The 24216-nt window shown below is 43.3% G+C and overlaps 1 protein-coding gene across 2 annotated transcripts in view; it reads left to right on the forward strand.

Moving 5' to 3' along the window:
- Positions 1-1261: 1261 nt before the first annotated feature.
- Positions 1262-24216, forward strand: part of SYT17 (synaptotagmin 17) — a 90207-nt gene continuing 67252 nt past the window's right edge. The window contains exons 1-5 of one of the 2 annotated variants that reach the window (XM_043974765.1): positions 1262-1562; positions 4976-4993; positions 5713-5861; positions 9981-10129; positions 13196-13815. In XM_043974765.1, the coding sequence (XP_043830700.1) occupies positions 1548-1562; positions 4976-4993; positions 5713-5861; positions 9981-10129; positions 13196-13815 (951 nt within the window). In that variant the 5' untranslated portion in view covers positions 1262-1547. Of the gene's footprint in view, positions 1563-4655; positions 4852-4975; positions 4994-5712; positions 5862-9980; positions 10130-13195; positions 13816-24216 lie in introns of those variants that run through there. The other variant, XM_043974771.1, reaches the window with a different exon arrangement.

Consider the following 24216-nt stretch of genomic DNA (forward strand, 5'->3'; position numbering starts at 1 on the left):
TAGATAGATAGATAGATAGATAGATGATGGATGATAGATGATAAATGCATGGATGGATGGATAGATAGATAGATAGATAGATAGATAGATAGATAGATAGATAGATAGATAGATAGATAGATAGATAGATAGATAGATAGATAGATAGATAGATGATGGATATATGATAGATATAGATGGATGGATGGATGGATGGATGGATGGATAGATATGGGGAGGGGAGGATTGAAAGTGACACTCTAGGCACCCTCGGCCTTTTGCTACAATTTTTGCTGTGGTCAGCTTCTGTGTTGCCACCTTTCAAATGTCTCCCATCCCTCTCTTTTATCTTTTCCCATGCTACCTATGGCTCCTCTGAGGCACACCCGGCCCAGGCTACTTTGTAACTTCGAATCCCTCGCTCTGAGGTGGCTCAGGCTGAAGGGCGGGCCGCTCCTTTCTGAAGCAGTGTAGCATTATGCCGCGGGGTGGCGCTGTTGGACCTCTTTGCGCCCAACCTGTTGCGCCCTGGGCATACCAACTCTTTGGGACTTGGGGAGCGCCAGACACTTTGGGGCGCTCGCGTTGCCTACACCCTTTCCTTTTCTCTTCCGACTCTTGGTCCCTCACTTCACTCGTGCTCCGAGGCTCTCATCTCCGTGCTTTCTCCAGAACACCTTGCGCATTTAGTGCCTCGCAGTCCCTTTGTCAACTCTCTTGGGTCCTCCAGATGCTAAGGGGTTTCAGATGAGGACAGAGGAGACAAAACTTTTTATCTCCTAGCCAGGGAAAGGGGGTGGGGGTGGGGACCAAGCGAATTCATCATTTTGGGTCACAACCCTAAGTGTCACTTAGACAATTCCTAAGCAGCAACTTCTTGGCTGGGTTCTTGTTACGCTCCGAGACAGGTGCAGGCTCCTAGGACAGAGTGAACCTGCCCTGCGCATCCCCCTCTCCCCCCGCCCCCCCTCCCCCCATCCCCACCCCCATCCTGGGCTATTCCCTCTCCATCCCCTTTGCCTATCTCCAGCCCGAAGCTCTGCTCCTTCTTTCTTCAGATAAGACGGGCTGCCGATCCTTGAGCCTGGGTCCTTGCTCGGTCCCCAGGCGCAGGGGCCTGTGCGTGGCTGTCTGGGAGCATCGCGGAGCCGGTGTAAGGCGGGAGCCAGAAGCTAGAAGGAGGCTGATGCTCTTGGCGCCGCTGGCGGCCGAGACCAGAGCGCAGCGAAAGCAAAAAGGCAGAAGCGCCCGGGGGGGCGGGGGAAAGAGAGGAGGGAGTAGGGTGCTGCTGGGGCGCAGGTCAGGCGGGCCCCCTCCTCTGGCTGTCTCTCCGCCTATAAGGCGCCCACCCAGGTCTGAGAGCCCGGGGGCAGGACCATGAAGAGGAAGAGACGGGGCGGCCAGCTGAGCGGAGGGCATGGGCGCCACTGATCAGCCAAGCAAGTCACGTCTGGGGCGATTGGGTTGGGTTTTTTCCTCCCCCCTTTCCCTTTCTTCACCTCCCTTGTTGTCGAGGGCAAAGTGGATGTAGCAGCGCCATGCCCGGGCTGGAGTGAGAGCGAGTGAAAATGGCGTATATCCAGGTAGGGCTGTGGCAGGAGGGACGTGTCCGGGCCGGGGCCGGGGCCGGGGCCGGGGCCAGGGTGGGGATGGCGCTGGCGGCAGCGGAGGAAGCGTGGGGACGACGCGGTGAGGACCGGGACCAGGACCACTAGCCCGGAGCTGGCGGCCGGCTGCGCCTCGCTAGGCTCGTCCGTCTGCTGTGGGGCTGGCGCTCAGCCCCACGCGCAAGAAACTTGCCAAAAGAACGGAGGAGGAGGGAAAGAGAGAGAGGCAGTGGCGGTTTGGGGAGAAAAGGTGCCAAGGAGGCAACCTGTTTGCGCGGGCTCTGGAGCTGCCCAGGAGCGCTGTAATTGAGACCAGCGGCCGCTACTGAGGCTGGGGCCAAGTGGACGTGAAAGGGCAGTGGGAGCGCAGGACTAGGTGGGGGGGGGGTGCGGAATACTGTAGGGGTGAGAAGGAGAGTTCAGGGTGAGAGGCCCTGGGGACTACAAGGAGACTCTGGGTTTGTCCAGTCTGGGTGAGACTGGCCTGGGGTGGGGCGTGGTGGCATATGGGCGGGGCAGGAAAGCTCCCAGCACCCACAGGACCACTCGTGGATCTGTCGTGCCTTGTCTTTAGCCTCCAGCAGCAGGAGCAGCTGCGAGTTCTGGGCTCCAGCTGTGGAGCAGCGGGGAAGGGGCATCCTTTCCCCGAGGCCGCAATCGGAGCCTGGGGTTGGGGGAAGGGGAGGAAGGGGTGGGGCCCTAAGGAGAGCGGCCCGGGCCAGGCCGGTGGGTCCGCCAGCTGCAGTTACCGTGGTTACGGCTCTGGCTAATTGGCCGCCGGAGCGGAGACTGTTGCAGCTGTTCGGGCGAGAGGGACAAGGACGTCTCCTTTCCCCCTAGGCTTGACTGCTAAGGAAGGAGGACTGGAGGGAGAAAATGACTTAATGGTTGGGCTTGAAATGTAGGTTGGGTTGGAAGGACAGTGCACTGAGTGGTAGCAGTAATCAAGGAGAGAAGGAAGTATCAGGGAAGTGTTAAGAAAGGTTAAGTGAAGTAAGAAGGTTAGATGGCCTTTGACTGAGGGCCCTTTAAAGGACCCATGCTTGTTTCTGAGGCCTTTACCCCCGGGGCACTGCCCTGCCCAATTGGGGTTTCAAGTAAGTCTCAAGGTCATGAGGGTCCCTAAAGCTTCCTGGCATTCTGAGGAATGCAAAGACTGGTAGAATGTCACAGTGGAGACCTCTAATAGCAGACAGAGACCCAGAGAGGGTGAGCCACTTTCCCAAGGTCACAGAGTCAGTTATTCGGAACTGACACTCTAACAGTTTTCTTGATTCCTAGTCTAGTTCTCTTTTTTCTACATCTCGAAATCGGGCATTTTAAAGTTCACATAAAAACTCCACATTGATCGGTGTCCAGTTCTCCTCTCCCTAGCCACAAACCCACTGGGGTTCAACCTTAGATTTTTCCTGTTGAGGTACATCATTGACATTTGACTTTATTTCACAGATTTCATATCTGTGGCCAGCTTCTTTTTCTTCCCCACAGTCAGTCCATCCTTCTTCCCATTTAAAATGTCTCAAGTCCTATTTTAGCTTCAGTCTCCTCATCTCCACTATCATCATTAACAACAACAAACATTTATGAATTGCCTAGTCTTTGGAGGGTCCCAGGCCTCTGCTTTTTCCTTTAAAATGTCTGGTTCACCTTCAGAACATTCTTTATCCTCTTCCTTTTCCATAGGAAAAGGGCAGCTTCCTGGCTCAGCATTTTCTGGCTTTGAATGAATCTTCTTTCTTTGACCACACATAGATGTGACCTGTAGGTTCTTAGAGAAACCCATAGCAAATATATTTGAAGTTTGGCTGGATCCTGTCCTCATCATACATTTCATTCATCCTCTTTGCCCTCCCTTATAACAAAACATCCATTTTGTACATGGTGTGGGGGTGGCAGCTAGGAGAAGGTGTTTCATTGTGAGGAATCTGGGAAACCCAACTTCTGTTCACAGATGTGTATTCCCCATAGGTTTATATGTGTCTTTTTGTCTCATTATTTCCCTGAAGATTATAGCATCAATAGGGAAGTTTTTCCTTGATAGCTAAAAATAAGGGGTAGGACATATTAGCTTACTTTTTGTATAGTGCTTATGCTTTTCAAAGCTCTTTCACATACATTGTCTCATCTGCTTCTCACAACAACCTCATGAGGTATAGAAAGAAAGTATCCCCACCTAAATATTCCCCAGCCTCATCCCTATTTCTTAGGTACAGAAGCAGAGCCTCTCTCCTTGCGCTAATATTACCACCTTTCAATCGCTGATGTCAATCATTGATGAGAAATAATGACATTCAGAAGTCTGGCCCTGCCACCCTGCTGCCCATCTCTTACCCAGAGAAATGTCTGTTAAAATTTCCTCAGAGTCCTATTTCAGTTTATGGGAATACACCTAAATTTGGAAGGTATTTCGACCTTTTGTTTTATGGATGAAGAAACTTGAGGCCCAAAGAAAGGAAGTGACTTAGCCAAGATCACACCAGCAGCAGGTTGCAGAGACAGGATTTAAATGCATATATCTTGATGCTAGACCCCTTTCTATGCTGCCATGCAGCTTCAGAGGTGGTTTGGTCTTCCTCCGAAGACCTCTGACGAACTCAATGTTCAGCTTGGGAGCCAGGCTGGACTGGTTCTGGGAAACCAGGCCTGTTACAGATCTTATTCATTCTTCCCTTTCCTGCCAAACTTGCCCCAATTAAGCATTCCCATTCTGCTGCTTATTTCCTCCCCTATCTAATGGGCACAGTTAGAGAGCCAACAGGGTAGGGGAGGAAGAGGCTAAGGGACATTGCTTTGGGTATCTCTGAGGCAGAGGATGGTGGAGAGGAAGGAAGAATCTAGCATGAGTTTGACCTTTCTAGAAGCTGGTTTCCTTTTGAGCTATTTATTTTGCTAGAGTACCAGAAAGACTAAACTTCCTGCCATCTCCACCTTAGAAGCCAAAGTTGGAAGGATAGACCTCTGGGAGGATGGGGGAGACCAAATGGCCTCCAGGATGTGTTTGCCTGCTACGTGAGCTAATGATACATTTTGGTTGGCTTCTTGGATATTTCTGTATAGGAAGGTTTGCTATTTTCCCCAAAGTGTGGCTGCATTGGATAGCTCAACTATCTATCCACCCGCTCTGATTCATACACCATACGGTGCAAATCCAATTGAAAGGCTAAAGTTTCCCATTTATTTATTAGATGTGGTTTGTCATGAGGGGAGCAGCAGCCCTGGATATAGCAACCCCTTGTTAGGAAGTTCCAGTCTGTCCCCCGAGATGGTAAGTAGAAAGGTGTGGGGATTTTGGAGTTGTTTGAGCATTGCTAAACTGGTCTTGTCTCTTTCCTTTTCTTCCCCGACCCCACCCCCATCCCTTGCTTCATAATGGATACCTAAAAGGACAGTTGGAGCCATTAAATGAGGTGAGTTAATTGGATGATTCATTCTGTCTGGTTTCTAATCAAGGAGGGGTTGTCTTTCATTTGGGAGTCTTATCTAGTGTACTAGGTAGAGAGAGAGAAAGAGAGAGAGAGAGAGAGAGAGAGAGAGAGAGAGAGAGAGAGAGAGCCCATTAAACAGTCAGACATTGATAACTACGCAATTAGAGATGTTCTTGTACAAGGCAGCTTGAGGGAGAGGACCCCATCCAGAGCAAATAGTTTACATGAAGGGGTTCTCTCTCCCCCTTGCCATTTAATATGCTTTTTCTTATTCACTGTCATGCCACTGGGATCGGGGTTTTTTTTTTCCTTTTTTAAAAAGAAGATGAAATAATATGCATTTAGCTTCAGGAACATATTGTCTATTTCCCACAATGTTGTGTAAACCACCCACACATCAAAGAAAGCAATCAAATAAACTACAAAAGAAAATACCTGCAATGGCTCTCCCCCCCCCCCACCTCTCTCTATTAATGGCTTCAGTTAGATTCTGTTTGCTGTCATGTTGCCTGCAGTTGGTAAATAGAAATGGGAAAACATTTTGTTCTAAGTGTTCGGCAGCAGGGACAGACCTACTGAATGTCATTATTTCTCATCAGTGATCGACATCAGTGATTGACTGGTGGTAATATTAGTGTTTTTTTTTTCTTATCTCCTCCCCCCCCTTTCCCCCTCCCCCATCTCTTCCCACATGTCCTCAGGGCTTTCTTTCTAGAATCTCTGATCTGCTGCTGTGTAGATGGACTTGTCGCCACTGCTGTCAAAAGTGTTACGAGTGTACCTGCTGCCAGTCGAGTGAAGATGAAGTTGAAATCTTGGGACCTTTCCCTGCCCAGACTCCACCCTGGTTGTAAGTGGAGTTGTCCTGGCTTCCTCTAGTTCACATGGAACAGTGCCTGGTGTGTGTGTGTGTGTGTGTGTAATTTTAAGCATTATTGGAAATAGCCCTAGGAATATGTTCCCCCTTGCCTGAAAGGGTCAGGGACCCTCAAAAGGAGGAATAATTGGTGTTCCAGAGGCTAATGGAAATCTTTGTCATGATGCTTATGTCAGCTTGTTTTCGACCCTTTCGTGTTTGGTGTGTTGGTGAAACTAAGTCTACAAAGCAAGGTAAGTGTAAACAGCATTGGCTTTGGATCAGAGTTTAGATAGATCCTGTCTTGCTACCTGTGTGACCGTGGGCACTTAAACTCTCTGTGCCTCAGTTTCCTCATCTTTAAATTGGGGTGGGAGTTGGCCTACCTAGATTCTAAGGTTTCTTCTAGCGCTAGACTTGTGATCTGCAGCCCATTTTAGGGGCATGGACCTCTAAGAAGGTTTTAATGCTCAAAGTAAAGGAATTTTTGGTCAAGTGAGTTCCGAGCAGCAAAAGAGGACTATCGGCAATCACATTCTGTAATGAGCTTATAGTCCTGATACTACTTACACAGGTCAAAACCTCAGGTAGCCCCTGAGATGCTCACCTTTTCTCCAGCCCAAGCCATAACTTTATCAGAAATAGGGTGATGGAGACAAGCATCTCCAGCCTGAAACCTACCCTCCAACGCTGTTTATGGTCTCTTCAGTGTCTTTCATTTTATTTCCAATTCGTTCTCCTCCTGCGCCTGCATACAACATATCTCCATCTGTCAGCCACTCAGATATTTTTGGAAAGTGGTTTTGAATTTTCTGATCCACGTGTCTATCCACCTCCCCGTGGCTAGACTAGGAATGTGGTCAGAGGGCTCTGGTGGGCAGGTAGCAAAGCTGAAGGGTTCAGAGAGGCTCTCTTTGACTCTGCCAACCTCCAGATTAGGAAGGGGGGGGCAGGAGGGGAGGGAGGACCTTTATCATGCAATTGAGAGCCAATATGGTATAGAATGGATTGAAGGTCTTGAAATCAGGAAGAACTGGGTTTAAATCTCACATTAGACACTTATTAGCTCTATGTGACTCTGGGAAAGTCACTTAAACACTCTGAGCCTTGATTTCCTCATTTCTAAAATGGAACTAATAACAATAACAACACCTACCTAGTTGGGTCATTTTGAGGATCTGATAAGGTGATGCAGGTAAAATATTTTGTAAATAAAAATAATGCTATTATGATTATCCTCTCTTTAAAAAGAAATCACTTATAAAGCTCACATTTATATAAAGCTTTTTTGTTTAGAAAGTGTTTTCTTTTCCAACAACTCTCTGAAGTAAACAGTGTAATTATTACATCCATTAATTATGGCCTGATTTTTGGAGGTCTGTAGCCCAATGTAGGGATAGGAACTGGAAATGTGGTTCAAATAGCATTTGGGAACTCTGAAGAAACTCCCCTTTACCAATGGTGGTTGCAACTTTTTCTGTATCCTAAAGTCTTAAAGATCTGCTTAGAACAATGAGAGTTTAAGTGACTTGCTCAGGGCAGAACTCAAACTCGTGTCTTCCTGGTTCTGAGGCTGGTTCTCTAGCTTCTATGTCTTTCCGCCTTTCCATAGCCCACTATAGATTCTTTAAACATCCACCTGTCGCAAGGGAAATGTTAAATGCCCAGAGCTAGAACTTCTCCAGTTTTTGCATTTTGGGACCCCCCCTGCCCCACACAGAGACATACCTTCCTTTCCTGTCCTTGTTGTGAACAATCAAATTGAATCTTTTGAGGTAGAAGCAGAAAGATATCTGCCCCCCACACAGATAGAGGCTGAATGTGTGTGTGCATAGCAAGTCTCACTGTTGAAAAACAAACAAAAAATTGACAACAACCCAGATATTGAATGCTTCAAAGACCTGCTTTTGTGGCTTATGTCCCTGAGACTCTGGTGGAGTTGAGCTGAGGCCAGGGCAGGTCACAGGATAAATAAGCATCTGTCTGCCAAGCTTTTTTTATGTAGATAAGACTCTGTGTTCTCCCTCCTCACCTCTACCTCCTGGCTCTTGCCCCTTTCCAAAAGCATTTTTAAGCACCTATTAAGTGCCATGCACAGTGCCCTTTATAGATGTTATCTTCAAGACAGCTCAAATCCAGCTTTTTGTGGGAGGCCTTCCCCTCTGAGATGACTTTTCATCTACTTTATATGTAACTTGTTTATACTGAGTTATTTACATGTCATCCCCTTCACACCCATTAGAATGTAAGCTCTTTGAAGGCAGGAATTGTTTTTGCCTTTCTTTTGGAGCTTAATAAATGTTGTTGACTTGAGTCTGAACCTTTCCTGGCCAGAGGAGTTTTATTGTTCTCTCTTTAACAAACAATTGGTGAACAACCTGTAGTTTGACCATGGTAAGTGATGGGAAGGCACCTGGGCAGGATAGGATAGGATAGGACTTGGACTCTCTCTGAGCAGTGGTCAACACTTATGGTATTTTGGGGGCCCAAATAAAAGTGTGATGATTTTAAAAAATGCTCCTGAAAAGGTATGAGTTGTTTTTTCCAGTTTGTGCATCCCCAGATTTATTTACTGAGTAGGCAGTTGTATGTATTTAAACAAGCAGGGAGTGGAAATGTCAAGTGTGCAGGCCTGGCTGTGCTGTTTCTCATACAGTGAGAGCTCCGCAATGGGGAGCTGTGATAACAGCAGTGGGCACAAGGTACCAGTTTGTACGTGGCACATGGGGGAATGACACATGCATGCGAACTAAACATACAGTTCGTGTCACATGCTCAAGACATATGGTGAAACCTCCCCCATCTCAGGAAAGACTGCCGCTTCATTTATTTATGTTTCATATTCAACAAATGACATCTAATGGGCAAGGTCCTGTGTTAGGCCCCCTGGGGGAATATGTGAATGAATAAGGCATTATGCCATGGTGATAGAATGCTGGACTTAGAATGAGGAAGACCTGGGTTCTGATCCTGTTTCAGTGTGACCGCGAGCAAGCCACTCTCTAACCTCAGTTTCCTAATCTGTAAAATACAGAGGGTGGATCTGATGACCTTTAAGGTTCCCTCTAACTTTATGGTTTATGAGAAGACATGGTCCCTGCTTTTTAGGAACTCATTGTCCAGTAGGAGAAATAAGACAATTACCCAAATAAGCCAATTTATGGCTGGGTTAATTCAGAGGAGTATGGGATTATATTTTTGGGAATTAATTGGGGGAAGTAGTGAAGGCTTTGTGAAATTCAGCAATTCAACAAGCATTTATTAGGCACCTACTCTTGGGGACTGTGCTAGACCCTGGGAATAAAAAAAAAATACAACAGTCTCTACCCTCAAAGAACTTACATTCTTCTGGGGAGACTCAATACATACACAAATAAACATATTAAAATTAAGGATGGAGAAAGCTGGTTTTTCATGAAAGGATAGGATCTTATAGATTGGAAATGCCGAGCTCTAGGTAAACGTGGGCATAATCTAATGGCTGCTGAATGAAATGATATCATATGTTTATCCATTTAAGATTTGCAAAGCACTTTGCTCACAGCAACCTTGTGACAGAGCCAGCATAAGTATTACCTTCGTTTTGCAAATGAGGAAACTGAGGCTCCGAACGGTGAATTGACTCGATGTGGTCATACAGCTAATAAGTATCAGAGCCAGGATTTTAACCCAGGTCTTTGGAAGATCCTGTACTGTTCCCAGTGTAAGGTAAAGGTAGTATCTTCAGGTAGTATCCATACTGTGTTTACTTCTGTGCAGACTTCCCATGGGCCAAGGAAGATCCCGAAAAACTGAGGATGAGTGGGTGGGAGAGAAGAATATCTGCAGGTGGGCCAGATGGCAGATATTTCTCTCCCCTCACCCCCTCTGGTTTGCTTAGGTCTTCCCTTGGGGTGTTTGAGGAGAAGTAAACACAGTATGGTTCCAACTCTGCGTGTCCAAGCTTAGAATTCTAACTCAAAAGAGAAGGGAGCAATTCACATTTTTCTCTTGACAGCAAAGCATACCTCTGTGTAGTCATTTCTTAAGTCACTGACTAATTAAAGTGGTAGTTCCTGGAGGAGCTGATCCGTTTCTCCCAGGCTACTCCTGAAGTCTCTTCTCTTCTACTAGGATCAGCAACCGGGATGAAGATAAGAATGGGGACTCAGACCACACAGCCAGTGAGGCTCCTCAGACCCCACAGGATGATTCCCCGGATCGGAGACGCTCATCTTCAGATACATCGAAGTCTGCATACAGCCTTACCCGGAGGATTTCAAGTAAGCATCTGGACAGTCCCCTTCTGTGCAAACTGTAGCTCGAGAAACCCCTGGCCTTGTCTGTCACTTGTGGACAAACCCAAAGTAAATCAATGAAAAATCCCATCAAATTCATTGCCAGGAGTATAGACAGAGCAGGTTCTCTCAGGGACATCCGTGTTCCCAAAGAAAGAAAAAAGAGGCAGAGTTGCTGGAGGAGGCAGGACTGGGGAAAGAAAGATAGGACAGAGCATTGATGGCTCACTTAAGGTGGCCTTGATTATAGGAAAACACGGCTTATGAAAGTAAAGTGGATTTTAGTTTGTTTGATTGTGGGACTGAAACTATATCTAGTGAGTTGATTGGTCTTAGTCAATGGCTCTGACTAGCTCTGTGACATTAAGTAAGTCCTTTGCCAGAGGCAGATGCAGTGGCTAGAGCACTGGACCTGGAGGCAGAAAGACCAGAGCTCAAATTTGACCGTAGACACTTTCTAGTTGTGTGACCCTGGGCAAGTCACTTAACCTCTTATCTGTAAAATGGGAATTTAAAAACAACATCTATCTCCTTGGGTTTTTGTGAGGATCAAATAAAAGAATATTTGTAAAGCTCTTAGCATAATGTCTGGCACATAGTAGCTGCTTAATAAATGATTCCTTCCTTCCTTCCTTCCTTCCTTCCTTCCTTCCTTCCTTCCTTCCTTCCTTCCTTCCTTCCTTCCTTCCTTCCTTCCTTCCTTCCTTCCTTCCTTCCTTCCTCCTTTTTTTCTCTGGGTCTAAGCTATTTATCAGGAAAAAAGAGAGGGTTTGTGTTGATACATGACCCCGTACAAGTCTATTTATTTATTTTTTTTTGTGGGGCAATGAGGGTTCAGTGACTTGCCCAGGGTCACACAGCTAGTAAGTGTCAAGTGTCTGAGATAGGATTTGAACTCAAGTCCTTCTGAATCCAGGGCTGGTGCTTTATCCATTGCGCCACCTAGCTGCCCCCTACAAGTCCAAATCTAATTAATTTGTTTGACTTTTTCCTCTGCCTCATTGAATTGATCAGATATTTAATTAGATCGACCAAGTTGATTTATTAGTGTTATTATCAGTAGTAATAATGGCAGCTTTTGTTTATATACCACTTTAAGGTTTACCAAATGGTTTTTTTCCTAACAAACTCATGAGGCAGTTGAATGCAATAACTATTGATCTGATTTTCTGATGAGAAAACAGATTTGGGAAAGTTATCTGACCTGCCCTTGGTCACATCATTATTGTGCGTTGAAGATGGGAATCATAATTTGAATACTGGTGTTCTGTGATCTTTCCACTATATACCTAACTCTCTCATGATTTTCCCATCTCATGAATACCTAGAAAGTATAGAATGGGGACACAGGAGGCTGTGTGTCATGTGAAATGATTTCAGGAAGTAGGTGGTGGGGATCATCCCTCTTCTCCTAGGCTACCTGAGATTTCAGTTCTTTTTACAGGGTAATGGTCTATTTAAGAGGCAGTGAGGTGGTGCATTGGATAGATTACCTCTTTGGGCTTCTCTTTCATCATCTGTAAAATGAAGGAGTTGAACGCTGAGTTGACCCTGAAAAATGGGGGTTGAATTCAGAAGTGCCAAACTTAAGGAACCCTGGCCACAACTACCTACAAAACTCCTTAATGCTAGCCTTAACCAAATTAAAATGTAATTGGGAAATGTTTAACAAAATAAATAAAAATACAATACAACATAGATGATGTTAATTTGTGGTTTTTCTAAGTCAGTACCAGCCAGCAGGGACCTGGTTCTACTTGAGTGTTACACTGCTTGATTAGATGGTCTCTAAAGACTCTTTTGATGGGCAGCTAGATGGCTTGGTGGATGGAGCACTGGGTCTCATACACTTACTAGCTCCTGGGCAAGTCACTTAAATCTATTTGCCTCAGTTTCCTCATCAGTAAAATGAGTTGGAGAAGGAAATGGCAAACCATTCCAGTATTCATGCCAAGAAAACCCCAAATGGTTTCAGGAAGAGCTGGACGTGACTGAGAATGACTGAATAACAATAACAACAAAAAGTCTCTTTTAGCTCTTTGAATGCAAGTGTTCAAAACCAGCCTTAGGTCAAATCGTGTAATTAGCAAAGTTTGTTACATCACTGAATGCTGGAACTCCAAGGGACTTGTAAGGGATTTCCCTTAACTCTGGTACCCTCCCTCTATAATTATCTCCCATTTATCCTCTATATATCTTGTTTGCACATAGTTGTTTATATGCAATCCTCCTTACCGCCCCCCACACATTAGACTGTGTGCTTCTTGAGAATAGGAATTGTTCTTTGCCTTCCTTTGCAAACCCCAAATTTAGCACAGTGCACTTGGCAAACCATATTAGATATTTAATAAATGCTTGTTGACTTGATCTTAGAGATCATTTAGTCATAACCACTTGTTTTGCAGTTTTAGAAAATAAATTCTAGAAAAATTAGGGTTTTTTTTACTTTCTTCTCTTTTTTCTCCAACAAAATCTATTGTCAGGGAAGTATCTGAAAACCTTTTTCACATTGAAGTATGAATAACTGTTAAGTCAGTGCGCCACCTCATCCAATATGTGATGTTTTTTGTCTTAAACCCAGTGGAATAGGGCCTTTTTTTTATTTAGTCATTTTTCAGTCATGTCTGACTCTTCATGACCCCATTTGGGGTTTTCTTGGCAAAGATACTGGAGTGGTTTGTCATTTCCTTCTCTAGCTCATTTTCCAGATGAGAAAACTGAGGCAAACAGGGTGAAGTGACTTGTCTAGGATCACATAACTAGTAAGTGCCTGAGACCAGATTTGAACTCATGAAGAGGAGCCTTGCTGACCAAGTTCAGTGCTCTGTCTTCTATGCCACCTATTGAGAGTCAGAATTAGAATCAGTGCCTTTGAAGTCTTAGTCCAGTATTCTTATTACTAAATACACCATGCAGCCTTCTTAGCACCATGCCTAGCACATAGTAGACACTTCATGTTTATTGATGGACCTATGAAATAAAATAGATAGAAAAGAACCCTGTATAACCTACAAAGTGATATCACCCACGTTCTGTGTGATTACCCATTAGGTCTTGAGTCCAGACGGCCCAGCTCTCCACTAATCGATATTAAGCCCATAGAGTTTGGGATTATCGGAGCCAAGAAAGAAATCATCCAACCCTCAGTGCTGAGAAGGACCTACACTCCTGATGACTACTTTAGAAAGTTCGAGCCCAGACTCTACTCACTTGATTCTAACAGCGATGACATGGACTCCCTGACCGATGAGGAGATCTTATCCAAGTACCAGCTGGGTATGCTGCATTTCAGCACTCAATACGACCTGCTGCATAACTACCTAACTGTGAGGGTGATTGAGGCCAGGGACCTGCCACCTCCCATCTCCTATGATGGCTCTCGACAAGATATGGCTCATTCGAACCCCTACGTGAAGATCTGCCTATTGCCAGACCAGAAGAATTCCAAGCAGACAGGTGTCAAACGCAAGACCCAGAACCCAGTGTTTGAGGAGCGCTACACCTTTGAGATCCCGTTTCTAGAAGCCCAAAGAAGAACTTTGCTTTTAACCATAGTGGATTTTGATAAGTTCTCACGTCACTGTGTCATTGGGAAAGTTTCCGTGCCTTTAAGTGAAGTGGACCTGGTGAAGGGGGGGCACTGGTGGAAAGCTCTGGTTCCCAGTTCTCAGGTAAGGAAGCATGTCTGTGACTTCTGCTAGCTGTGTGAAAGATTCTTGACTTGTAAGGTGTGACCCATAAGGTCACCCATAAGGCTTGATGGCCTATAAGGAAGAATAGAGATAATACTGGGTAAAAAAAAAAAAAAGTATTTACTTTTGTCTTTTAAAAAAGCAGCTTTGGGGGCAGCTAGGTGGCGCAGTGGATAAGGCACCAGCCTTGGATTCAGGAGGACCTGAGTTCAAACCCAGCCTCAGACACTTACTAGCTGTGTGACCCTGGGGAAGTCACTTAACCCCCATTGCCTGCAAAAAACAAAAAAAACAAAAACAAAAGAAAACAAAACAAAAGCGGCTTTGAAGAATGTGGAAGGAGAATAAAGGATGATCTAGTCTTTGTTGCCTGGGAAATTGATTCCCTGTCTCCCCAGAAGATGTCTGAGTACTTAAGAAGCACCCACACTGACTTGGAGTCTTTCCCTGGGTGATTATTATTAGGGTTATTGAGGCAAGCTGACTGTAGGTTCTTGCCTTGGGAATATAGGTAGCTGTGGCATAATTATCTAACAGTGAGGGTGAATGAGGCCAGGGACCTGCCATCTCCCATCTTCTCTGACAGATCACAACAAGACATGGCTATTCACACACTCCTACATGAAAATCTGCCAAATTTACTGATTCCATAAACAATGTGTGGAAATGCTTCTCAGTGCCATGTTAATCATGGGCAGAGATTTGAAAGTGGGTGCTTTTGAGGGGCAGAGGAAGATTAATAACAGCTAGAATTGAGGCAGCTGGGTGGCGCAGTGGATAAAACACCGGCCCTGGATTCAGGAGGAACTGAGTTCAAATCTGGCTTTAGACACTTGACACTTACTAGCTGTGTGACCCTGGGCAAGTCACTTAACCCTCATTGCCCTGCAAAACAAAAACAAAAACAAAAACAAAACAAAATAATAGCTAGCATTTATATAGCATTTTAAGGTTTACAAAGTACTTCATATATGTCATCTTATTTGATTCTCATGGCAGCCCTGGGAGGTAGGGACTACTATTATTTCCATTTTACAGATGAGGAAACTGAGGTGGAGAGAGAAGTTAAGTGACTTGCTTAGGGTCATAAAACTATGAAGTGTCTGAGGTAAGATTTGAACTTGGGTCTTCCTGATTTCAGGTCCAGTCTGTATCTACTGTGTCATCTACCTGCCTGGATTAAAGTTCTGGAGGTGCCTTCCATACATGAATTTGTATCTACAGTGATTCAATGTGGGATCAGATAGCTAGGTGGTACATGGTTAGAAATCCAACCTCAGACACTTAATAGCTGTATGACCGTGGGCAAGTCACATAACCCTAATTATCTGTTTCCTCATCTGTGAAATGAGCCAGAGAAGGCAATGGCAAACCAATCCAGTATCTTTGCCAAGAAAACCCCAAATGGGGTCACGAAGAGTGATACACGACTGTACAACTGCACTGTGGGATTGGATCTCTCACACACAAAGTCACAAATGGATGCTGCACACCAAGGAGTTGTTTCCTCATTGACTAGATCAGTCACTCTTAGTCATTACTTATTGATTGAATGTCCCCTACCAGACTTTACTGGATTGCTAGAGTAGGGAAAAAGCCTGACCTTTGCCATCAAGGAGCTTACAGATCTAAAGGGAGAAATCAAAGAGACAAGGTATAGACAGTGCTTTATTATTTGCATTGTAAAAGGGACTAATCAATTAAGCCAATAAACATTTAATAAGCATTTACTTTGTGCCTGACAAGGCGCTAAGGGCCAAGCATATAAAGAAAGGCTGGACAACAACCCCTCCCCTTCCAAAAGTCTATATTCTAAAGGGTAGACAATAGAGAAATAATTAGATACATGCAAAACACTTAGAATCAATCAGTCCTGTCAGTCAATAAACATTCATTTAGCATCTCCTATGTGCTAGACACTGTGCTGAGCCTGAGAATACAAATATAACTGAAAAGAAAGAGTTCCTTTAAGAAGTTTATGATCTATTGGAATAGAAGGAAGATGAATCCATGTGAATGATCTACACCACTGGGGATTATAATTGGCTTTCTTTCTTCTGAAATCCTTACCTTCCTAATGCTGGGTTTAAGGCATAGATCTTTGTGTTAGCCCACTCAAGGCTTAGTGTCCCTTCTCACAATAATGTTTTTTCCCCATTTTTTTTCTTTTTCTTTCTTCCTTTCTTTCTTTCTTTCTTTCTTTCTTTCTTTCTTTCTTTCTTTCTTTCTTTCTTTCTTTCTTTCTTTCTTTCTTTCTTTCTTTCTTTCTTTTTGGCAGGGCAATGAGGGTTAAGTGACTTGCCCAGGGTCACACAGCTAGTAAATATCAAGTGTCTGAGGTCAGATTTGAACTCAGGTCCTCTTGAATCCAAGACTGGTGTTTTATCCACTGAACCACCTAGCTGTCCCCGCCCCCAATAATGTTGGGTTTTTTTTTTTTTGGTGGGGCAATGAGGGTTAAGTGACTTGTCCAGGGTCACACAGCTAGGAAGTGTTAAGTTCAAGGCAGATTTGAACTCAGGTCCTCCTGAATCCAGGGCCGGTGCTTTATCTACTGGGCCACCTGGCTGCCCCCAATAATGTTTTTAAATGCATATAATATACAAAAAAGGAAACCAATTATATTGAAATAAAGTTATCAAAATATGTGTTTCTTTTTTAAAAAAATAATTTCATAGGGGCAGCTAGGTGGCACAGTGGATAGAGCACCGGCCCTGGAGTCAGGAGGACCTGAGTTCAAATCTGGCCTCAGACACTTAACACTTACTAGCTGTGTGACCCTAGACAAGTCACTTAACCCCAATTGCCTCACCAAAAAAAAAAATTTTCATAGACCCTAGGTTAAGATACCTGGATTAAGGATAACTTCAATGTTTAACTGCATCATGTGGGTCCATCCCATCTAACTGTGAAGGGTAGAGAGGAGGAAGGGGGAGATTAGAAATAGTAGATACTTTTTTCCATGTATTTTAAAAATATTTTTATTGATTTCATTAAATATTTCCTAATTACACGTAAAAAATTTTAACATTCATTTTTTACAATTTTGAGTTCCAAATTAAAGAAGACAAGCAATATGATATAGATTATACATGTGAGGTCATGCAAAACATTTCCACATTAGTCATAAGAGATAGTAGACACTTAAAAAGTGCTTGTTGACTGACTTGTAGAATGACTGACTGGATTCTCATTGAGTAGGAAGGGAAAGCTAGCCTAGCATTAAAAACTTGTGGGTATTTAATTGAATATAAGTAATAGAGGTAGGCACATGAATAGCCCTGTTTGTCTAAATATGAGGTATCACCATAAAATGATGAGGTGGATTTTCTCTGTGGCTGTTGGCAGGCCCATTACACAACATTTTGTTGTTGTTCAGTTGTGTCCAACTCTTTGCAACCCCATGCACCATAGCCCATCAGGCCCTTCTCTTCTCTACTGTGTCTCAAAGTCTGTCCAAGTTCATGTTCATTGCTTCCATGACACTCTCTATCCATCTCACCCTCTGCCATGCCTGATCATTTTTAGAATCTGTCAGTAGCCCAGCATGTTTGTCATTTCTCATTACTAGCTAGAGCCTAGAGTTTATGGACTCCAAGATATTTTATCTTTTCTACAGCTCCCAATGTCTTCCCTTCAATGCACGAGAGCCCTCAACTAGAGGTCTGCTACCAAGATGGTGGTGAAGGAGGAAGGATACATTAAATCTTTCTTTTTCCCCCCCAGGGCAATGAGGGTTAAGTGACTTGCCCAGGGTCACACAACTAGTAAGTGTCAAGTGTCTGAGGCCAGATTTGAACTCAGGTCCTCCTGAATCCAGAGGCACTTCTTTATCCACTACGCCACCTGGCTGCCCCAGGATACATTAAATCTTATCATTCATTTATGTTGTTTTTTGTTGTTCATTCATCCAGTCATGTCCAATTCTTTGTGACCCCTTGGACCATAGCACACCAGGCCCTTCACTATCTCCCAAAGTCTGTCAAAGTTCATATTCATTGTTTCTATGATTCTCTCTCTCTCTCTCTCTCTCTCTCTCTCTCTCTCTCTCTCTCTCTCTCTCTCTCTCTCTCTCTCATCCTTTCCCATCTCCTTCTCCTTTTGCCTTCAATCTTTCCCAACATTAAGGTCTTTTCTAATGAGTCTTGTCTTATTATGTGACCAAAGTATTTAAGTTTCAGCTTCAGGATTTGACCTTCCAGTGAAGAGTCTGAATTAATTTCTTTAAGTATTGACTGATTTGATCTCTTTGCTGTCCAAGGGTCTCTCAAAAGTCCTCTCTAGCACCATAGTTTGAAAGTGTTGATTCTGCAGCATTCAGCTTTCCTAGTAATCCAACTGTCACATCAACACATTGCTACTGGAAAAACCATAGCTTTGACTCTACAGGCCTTTGTTGGCGAGGTGATGTCTCTGCTCTTTAATATGCCGTCCAGATTTCCCATAGCTTTCCTTCCAAGGAGCAAGTGTCTAGTCTCATTTAGAACACTGGGCTTCATGTAGAACTTATATTGGCACAAGTGTAAGTGAATGAGTGGAGACGAATCAGGGCCAATTATGCAAAGCTAAGGACAAGATGCTGTTCATCCTGGGAGGAAGGAAGAGTTCGGTTGTGCTTTACTTAGGCAACAATAATTGTATACCAGCTATCTACTGAGCATGATACTAATTGCAGAGGTAGGAGTTACAATGCTCCTTGAGAGCAGGGACTGTTTTTCGCCTTTCTTTGTATTTCTGTCACAACACAGTGCCTGGATTGTAATAGGCACTTAATAAATTGCTAATTGACTGACATAGTATAGCAGCTTTAGTAGATAGAGCATTATACATGGGGTCAGGAAGATTGAGTTCAGATCCAGCCTCTAACCCTTACTAGCTGTGTGACCTTGGGCAAATAAAAAAAAAAAATTTTTTTTTTTTGGCCTCAGTTTTCTCATCTGGAAAATGGGGATAATAACAGCACCTACTTGCCAGGGTTGTTTCCAGGATCAAATGATGTAATAATTGTAAAGCACTTAGCACAGCCCCTTGCACATAGTAAGCACTATATAAATGTTTAGGATGATGGTGATGGTGATGCACTAGCCAAGTCCAAATTCTGGCTCTGTTAGTAAGACCTTGGGTGAATAACTTATCCTCTCTGAGGCATAGTTGCCTCATCTGTAAAATGAGAGTGATCAGTTAGAATTCAGGAGTTCTTAACTTAGGGACCGTTACTTGATTTAAAAACAAAAATATTTTGATAGCAGTATTTCAATATAATTGCTTTTCTTTGTAAACCGCCCCCCCCAACATACACACATACTCCTACCCTTCCAGTCCTTCTTTACTCTCTTAAACATACCCTTCAGTGTAGTGATATTGGTCTCCTTGCTGTTCCTCATACATGACAGTTTCCCATGCCTGGAACTCTTTCCCTCCTCATTTCCACTTCCTGACTTCCTTCAAATCTCAACTAAAATCTTACTTTCTTCAGGAAGTCTTTCCCAGTCCTCTTTAATCTTAGTGCCTTCCCTCTGAGAAGCGCCCCTCCCCAATGTATTCTGTTTTTATCTTGTTCCTACACAGTCGTTTGCATGATATTTCCCCCATTAGACTCTCAGCTCCTTGAAGGCAGACGTATCCTTTACCTTTCTTTGTATCCTCAGCCATTTAGCACAGTGACTGGCTAGGGATAGAAGATGTTTATTCAATGCTAGGGACTTACCCGTTAATCCTTTATGTTTAATTTTATGCATTTAAAATTATTTTCTGAGAAGGGGGTTCATAGGTGTTATCAGATTGCTCAAAAGGTCCAGATCCAGAAAGGGTTAAGAATCTCTGCAATAGCAAGTCTGTCCTGTGTCCTGTGACATCATATTTAGTTGAGTGTTTTGTGGAGGAGATTAGCAGTTCCTGGAGTCCTGAGGGCTTTTAGCAGATACTCAGAGGTGAGATGGAATAACAACAGGTAGGGAAATTTGGCCAGTTACAGCTGTGGTCATTATTTCTCTGGTAGAGTTTTTTATTTGGAGCTGAATCGAAACTTCTTTTTCACTCTTTGCAAGTTGATCACGCAATAGTACTTGCACTCAGGCGAAATAACAAGTGTTCATTCCAAAGGCAAGAGGTAAAGAGCATCTCTTATAATTCCAGACTTCATGTCTTCTGGAAATGGGAGAAAATCTGTGCAACGAGATGAATGTGACATTTTACGAGCTGAATTAAAGTTGATTTTTCTTTCTCCTGAAATTCTTGACATTGATGGCATGGGTGGCATTTCGATGACTGCATTAGCCAGAAGGTTGGATGCCATTTGTAGAATGAGCTTGAGACTGTTAGTTTTATGGGAATCCTGGTGCCCTTGTGAATTTTTTGGAATAAAGGCAAATCTCCATATGGATAGATTCCATCAGGTTAGATCCCATGAAGACCTTATCCAGTTTTCATTCTGGGTTAAACACAGCCTCTGCTAACTTTGTGGGGTCTGGGTTGAGAAGTAGGTGATCGTTAATTCACATCACTCAGGCATTTTGTGTCCATCATTTTCCTTCTACTTCAAGTGTTTTCCAGGATGTTTTAACAGAGAGATTCTGAAAGAGTAACTGAGGCTGTAATGACAGTTATTTTGCATTTTTTTCTCTTCTACATAGTTTAATTTCAAAGTGACATTTAGTAGAGGAAATATTCATTCTGAACAAGGACCCTCTCAGGAATGCCTATGTTAGAAAATGTAAATAAAATCATCCTTGAAACCATACAGGGTAAACAACAGGATCCACTGCCTTACTTTAGTTTGAAACAGTGGGAAAGTCGTTTTGGAACCACAGGACCTCAGTTCAGTCCTCAATTATGCCACTTGCTACCTTGTGACTTTGGACAAGTCCCTTAATCCCCCTTGGTTTCAGTTTCCTCCACTGTAAGATAAAGGGCGGCTAGGTAGTACAGTGGATAGAGTGTCAGGGAGACTCATCTTTCTGAGTTCAAATCTGGCCTCAGGTACTTATTCATGGCGTGACCCTGGGGCAAGTCACTTAACCCTGTTTGCCTTAGTTTCCTCATCTGTAAAATGAGCTAGAGAAGGAAATAGCAAACCACTCCAGTATCTTTGCCAAGAAAACTCCAAATGAGGTTATAAAGAGTCAGACACATCTGGAATGACTCAACAACAAGTCATATTTTATGATCCCCCGAATTTCATGATGAATTTAAGATCTGGTTTAACAAGTTATGTATAGGGGGCAGCTAGGTGGCACAGTGGATAAAGCACCGGCCCTGGATTCAGGAGTACCTGAGTTCAAATCCGACCTCAGACACTTGACACTTACTAGTTGTGTGACCCTGGGCAAGTCACTTAACCCCCATTGCCCCGCAAAAAACCCCAAAAACCCCAAACCAAAAACAAGTTATATATAAAAGTGGTTTAAAAGAAACATTGAGTCAAGTAAGCCGTTAAGAGTTACCCTGTTCATTAAGGTAGGTGAAGATAAAGTGGGGCTCTGGCAATAAAGGATGGAAATAAATCCATGCTTTGTATTTGCTCAGCATCATTTGTTGCTGAAAAATAACACTGCTTTGGATGTAGGTAGTACGTTTTTTGCTAAGGAGCTTGGAGGAAATTGGCCATGATTGACATTGCTCAGAAGCTGCCCAAAAGTCAGGGTAGTGATCTGATGTCTAAAGATAAAATTGTAATTGAATGGAAAGGCCATGTAGTTCTAAGACTGCTGGGTTCTCTCCTGCGGACTTGCCACGTTATCCTAGGCAAGTCCTGTGGGGCCTGGGAGTCCTTCTAGGTAAAATGGCAATAATAATATCACCTACTTTACATTTCTATTGTGCAGCAACAAGGCAACTTTAAAAATATTTTTTAAAGCCCCATGCAGGTACAAAACTGTGTAAATGTATTGACTTCTAAGCATGGTCCTCAGACACGAAAACTTCTCCTGAGGATAGGGGCTTTGGGCCTTTTTTGTATCACAGACCTCCTTGGAAGCCTGGTAAAGACTCTTGCCCATTTCTCACAATAATGTTTTTTACATGATCAAATGAGATAATAATTATAAAGTGCTTAGCCAAGTGCCTGGCACACCGTGTTAGCTAAATGCATAAAAGAAAATGCATAGGATTACAAAGGAAACTGATTATATTGAAATTCAATTATCAGAAATATTAAAAACAGGGGCAGCTAGGTGGTGCAGTGGATAAAGCACCGGCCCTGGATTCAGGAGGACCTGAGTTCAAATCCGGTCTCAGACACTTGATGCTTACTAGCTGTATGACCCTGGGCAAGTAACTTAACCCTCATTGCACCGCAAAAAAAAAAAAAAAAAGAAATATTAAAAACAACAAGAAGAAGTTCATAGATTCCAGGTTAATAACCTTTGCTAGGAAAACTGTGATATTTGTAAAGGCTGAAAGATACAACTTGTGTGACCAGCATGGAAACCAGGCTATTCTGTCTCTGGGAGAAGCCAACAGTATTGTATTACACAGCCAAATTATTCTCAGTATGCTTGATTTTAGAAGATTATTGAGAGAACTGTTGGATTTTGTACAAACAGAAGGAAATGTGTTTTGTTGAAAAGTGATATTTGCACATGGGTCCAGCAGATATTTATGTTTCATAAGATGACGTTAGGCTGAGATTTACTCGATATGAAGCAAAACCTTTTGTTGCCTAGGGTTGAATACTGAATAGCATTGAACAGGTGGAACAAGAGGAATTCAGGGTTATATCTAGAGCTAACTATGTTTGGGAAATAGTCAGACCAATGGTGGTGTCATTTCAAAATAATGAGGATTAAAAAAAACCCTCAAACCAAATACATTAAAATTTATACATCCCAAGAAGGGTTGCCTCCATCAAAGTTGCTCCCCCAAACTTAAAACATTTATTAAGCAGATTTATTAAGCATAGTATTCACATACACATTAAACACATAATGTGTGACTAGTTTGGGCAGATAGATAAAGGACTGGCCTGGAGTCAGGAAGACTCACCTTCCTGAGTTCAAATCCAGCCTCAGAAACTTACTAGCTGTGTGACCTAGGCAGGTCACTTAACCCTATTTGCCTCAATTTCCTCATCTGTAAAATGGGAAAGAAATGGCAAAACCACTCCCAGTACCTTTTGCCAAGAAAACCCCAAATGGGGTCACGAAGAGTCGGACATGACTGAATGCAGTGAGCAACAGCAACAGCAAAATGTGTCCCAAATACTGTACAAAGTGCTAGGGATGCAACTACAGAAGCAAAATCTTTGATACTTACAGTGAATCACTCTCTGAATACAGGATATCAGATGAGTAGAAAGCTGGAAAAAGCCTTGGATACAAAGTTAGACCTCATTTTGTAGATGAGGAATCAATCATAAAGAAGTGAAATGATTTGGGGACAGCTAGGTGGTGCAGTCATAAAGCACCGGCTCTGGATTCAGGAGGATCTGAGTTCAAATCCGGTCTCAGACACTTGACACTTACTAGTTGTGTGACCCTGAGCAAGTCACTTAACCCTCATGGCCCTGAAAACCCCACCCCCAAAAACAAAACAAAAAAAAGAACTGAAACGATTTCCCTATATTTGGAAAACAGCAGAACCTCAAGGGATGGCTAATCTTTGTCCTTTGAGGATGGATGTGTCTTTTAGGAACAGTCAAATACTCCAAATCCCCATCAAGGGTAAAGGCCTTTCCTTCTCAGCTCTGAGGGCTGGATGCTTTTATTTCATGCCCCTGGAATCGCCAAACCCAGTGAGTTTTAATTTTGATTAGATGTAAGCTGAGTAAGTTGGATTCAAGACCCAAGACCATTGGGTAATAACACCATGCATTGACTTTAGCCTTTTAATATTTGTTTAATTTTATTTGAAGGCCACATGACTGCCTTCCAACCTTCTTGGGCATAATAACCACCTTATTTCATCAGTGTGGGGAACTCTTAGTGATGCTAACCACCTCTGTGACATTGGTCTTAACTTACCTGGGCCTCAGTTTCCTTTGCTGTAAAACTAAGCAAGGTACAAGGTTCCTTCCATCTCTTTGAAATTCTCACAGGCAGTGCAGATAAGTGACTACTCTGCAATGCATAGCCTTAGAGAGTTGGCTAGGGCCTAGAAAGGGTAGGTGACTCACCTCCAGATGTACAGACAAAATGTGTCAGAAGCCTGTCTTGAACACAGGCCATCCCAACTCCAGAGCCACATAACCCTTCATCTGCTAAACCATGATGCCTTTCAATTTTTCTATAAGTATTTATTAATTGAGAAATAAATATTGACATGCTAATACAGATTCAGTAACACATTTAGTAACAGATTCAGTACACTGTATTTATTAATCACAACTCTGGCTGCTTACATTTGAAAAAGTTATATATATATATATATATACACACACACACA

The sequence above is a fragment of the Dromiciops gliroides genome, chromosome 1, assembly GCF_019393635.1.
Source record: "Dromiciops gliroides isolate mDroGli1 chromosome 1, mDroGli1.pri, whole genome shotgun sequence".
Classification (NCBI taxonomy): Eukaryota; Metazoa; Chordata; class Mammalia; order Microbiotheria; family Microbiotheriidae; genus Dromiciops; species Dromiciops gliroides.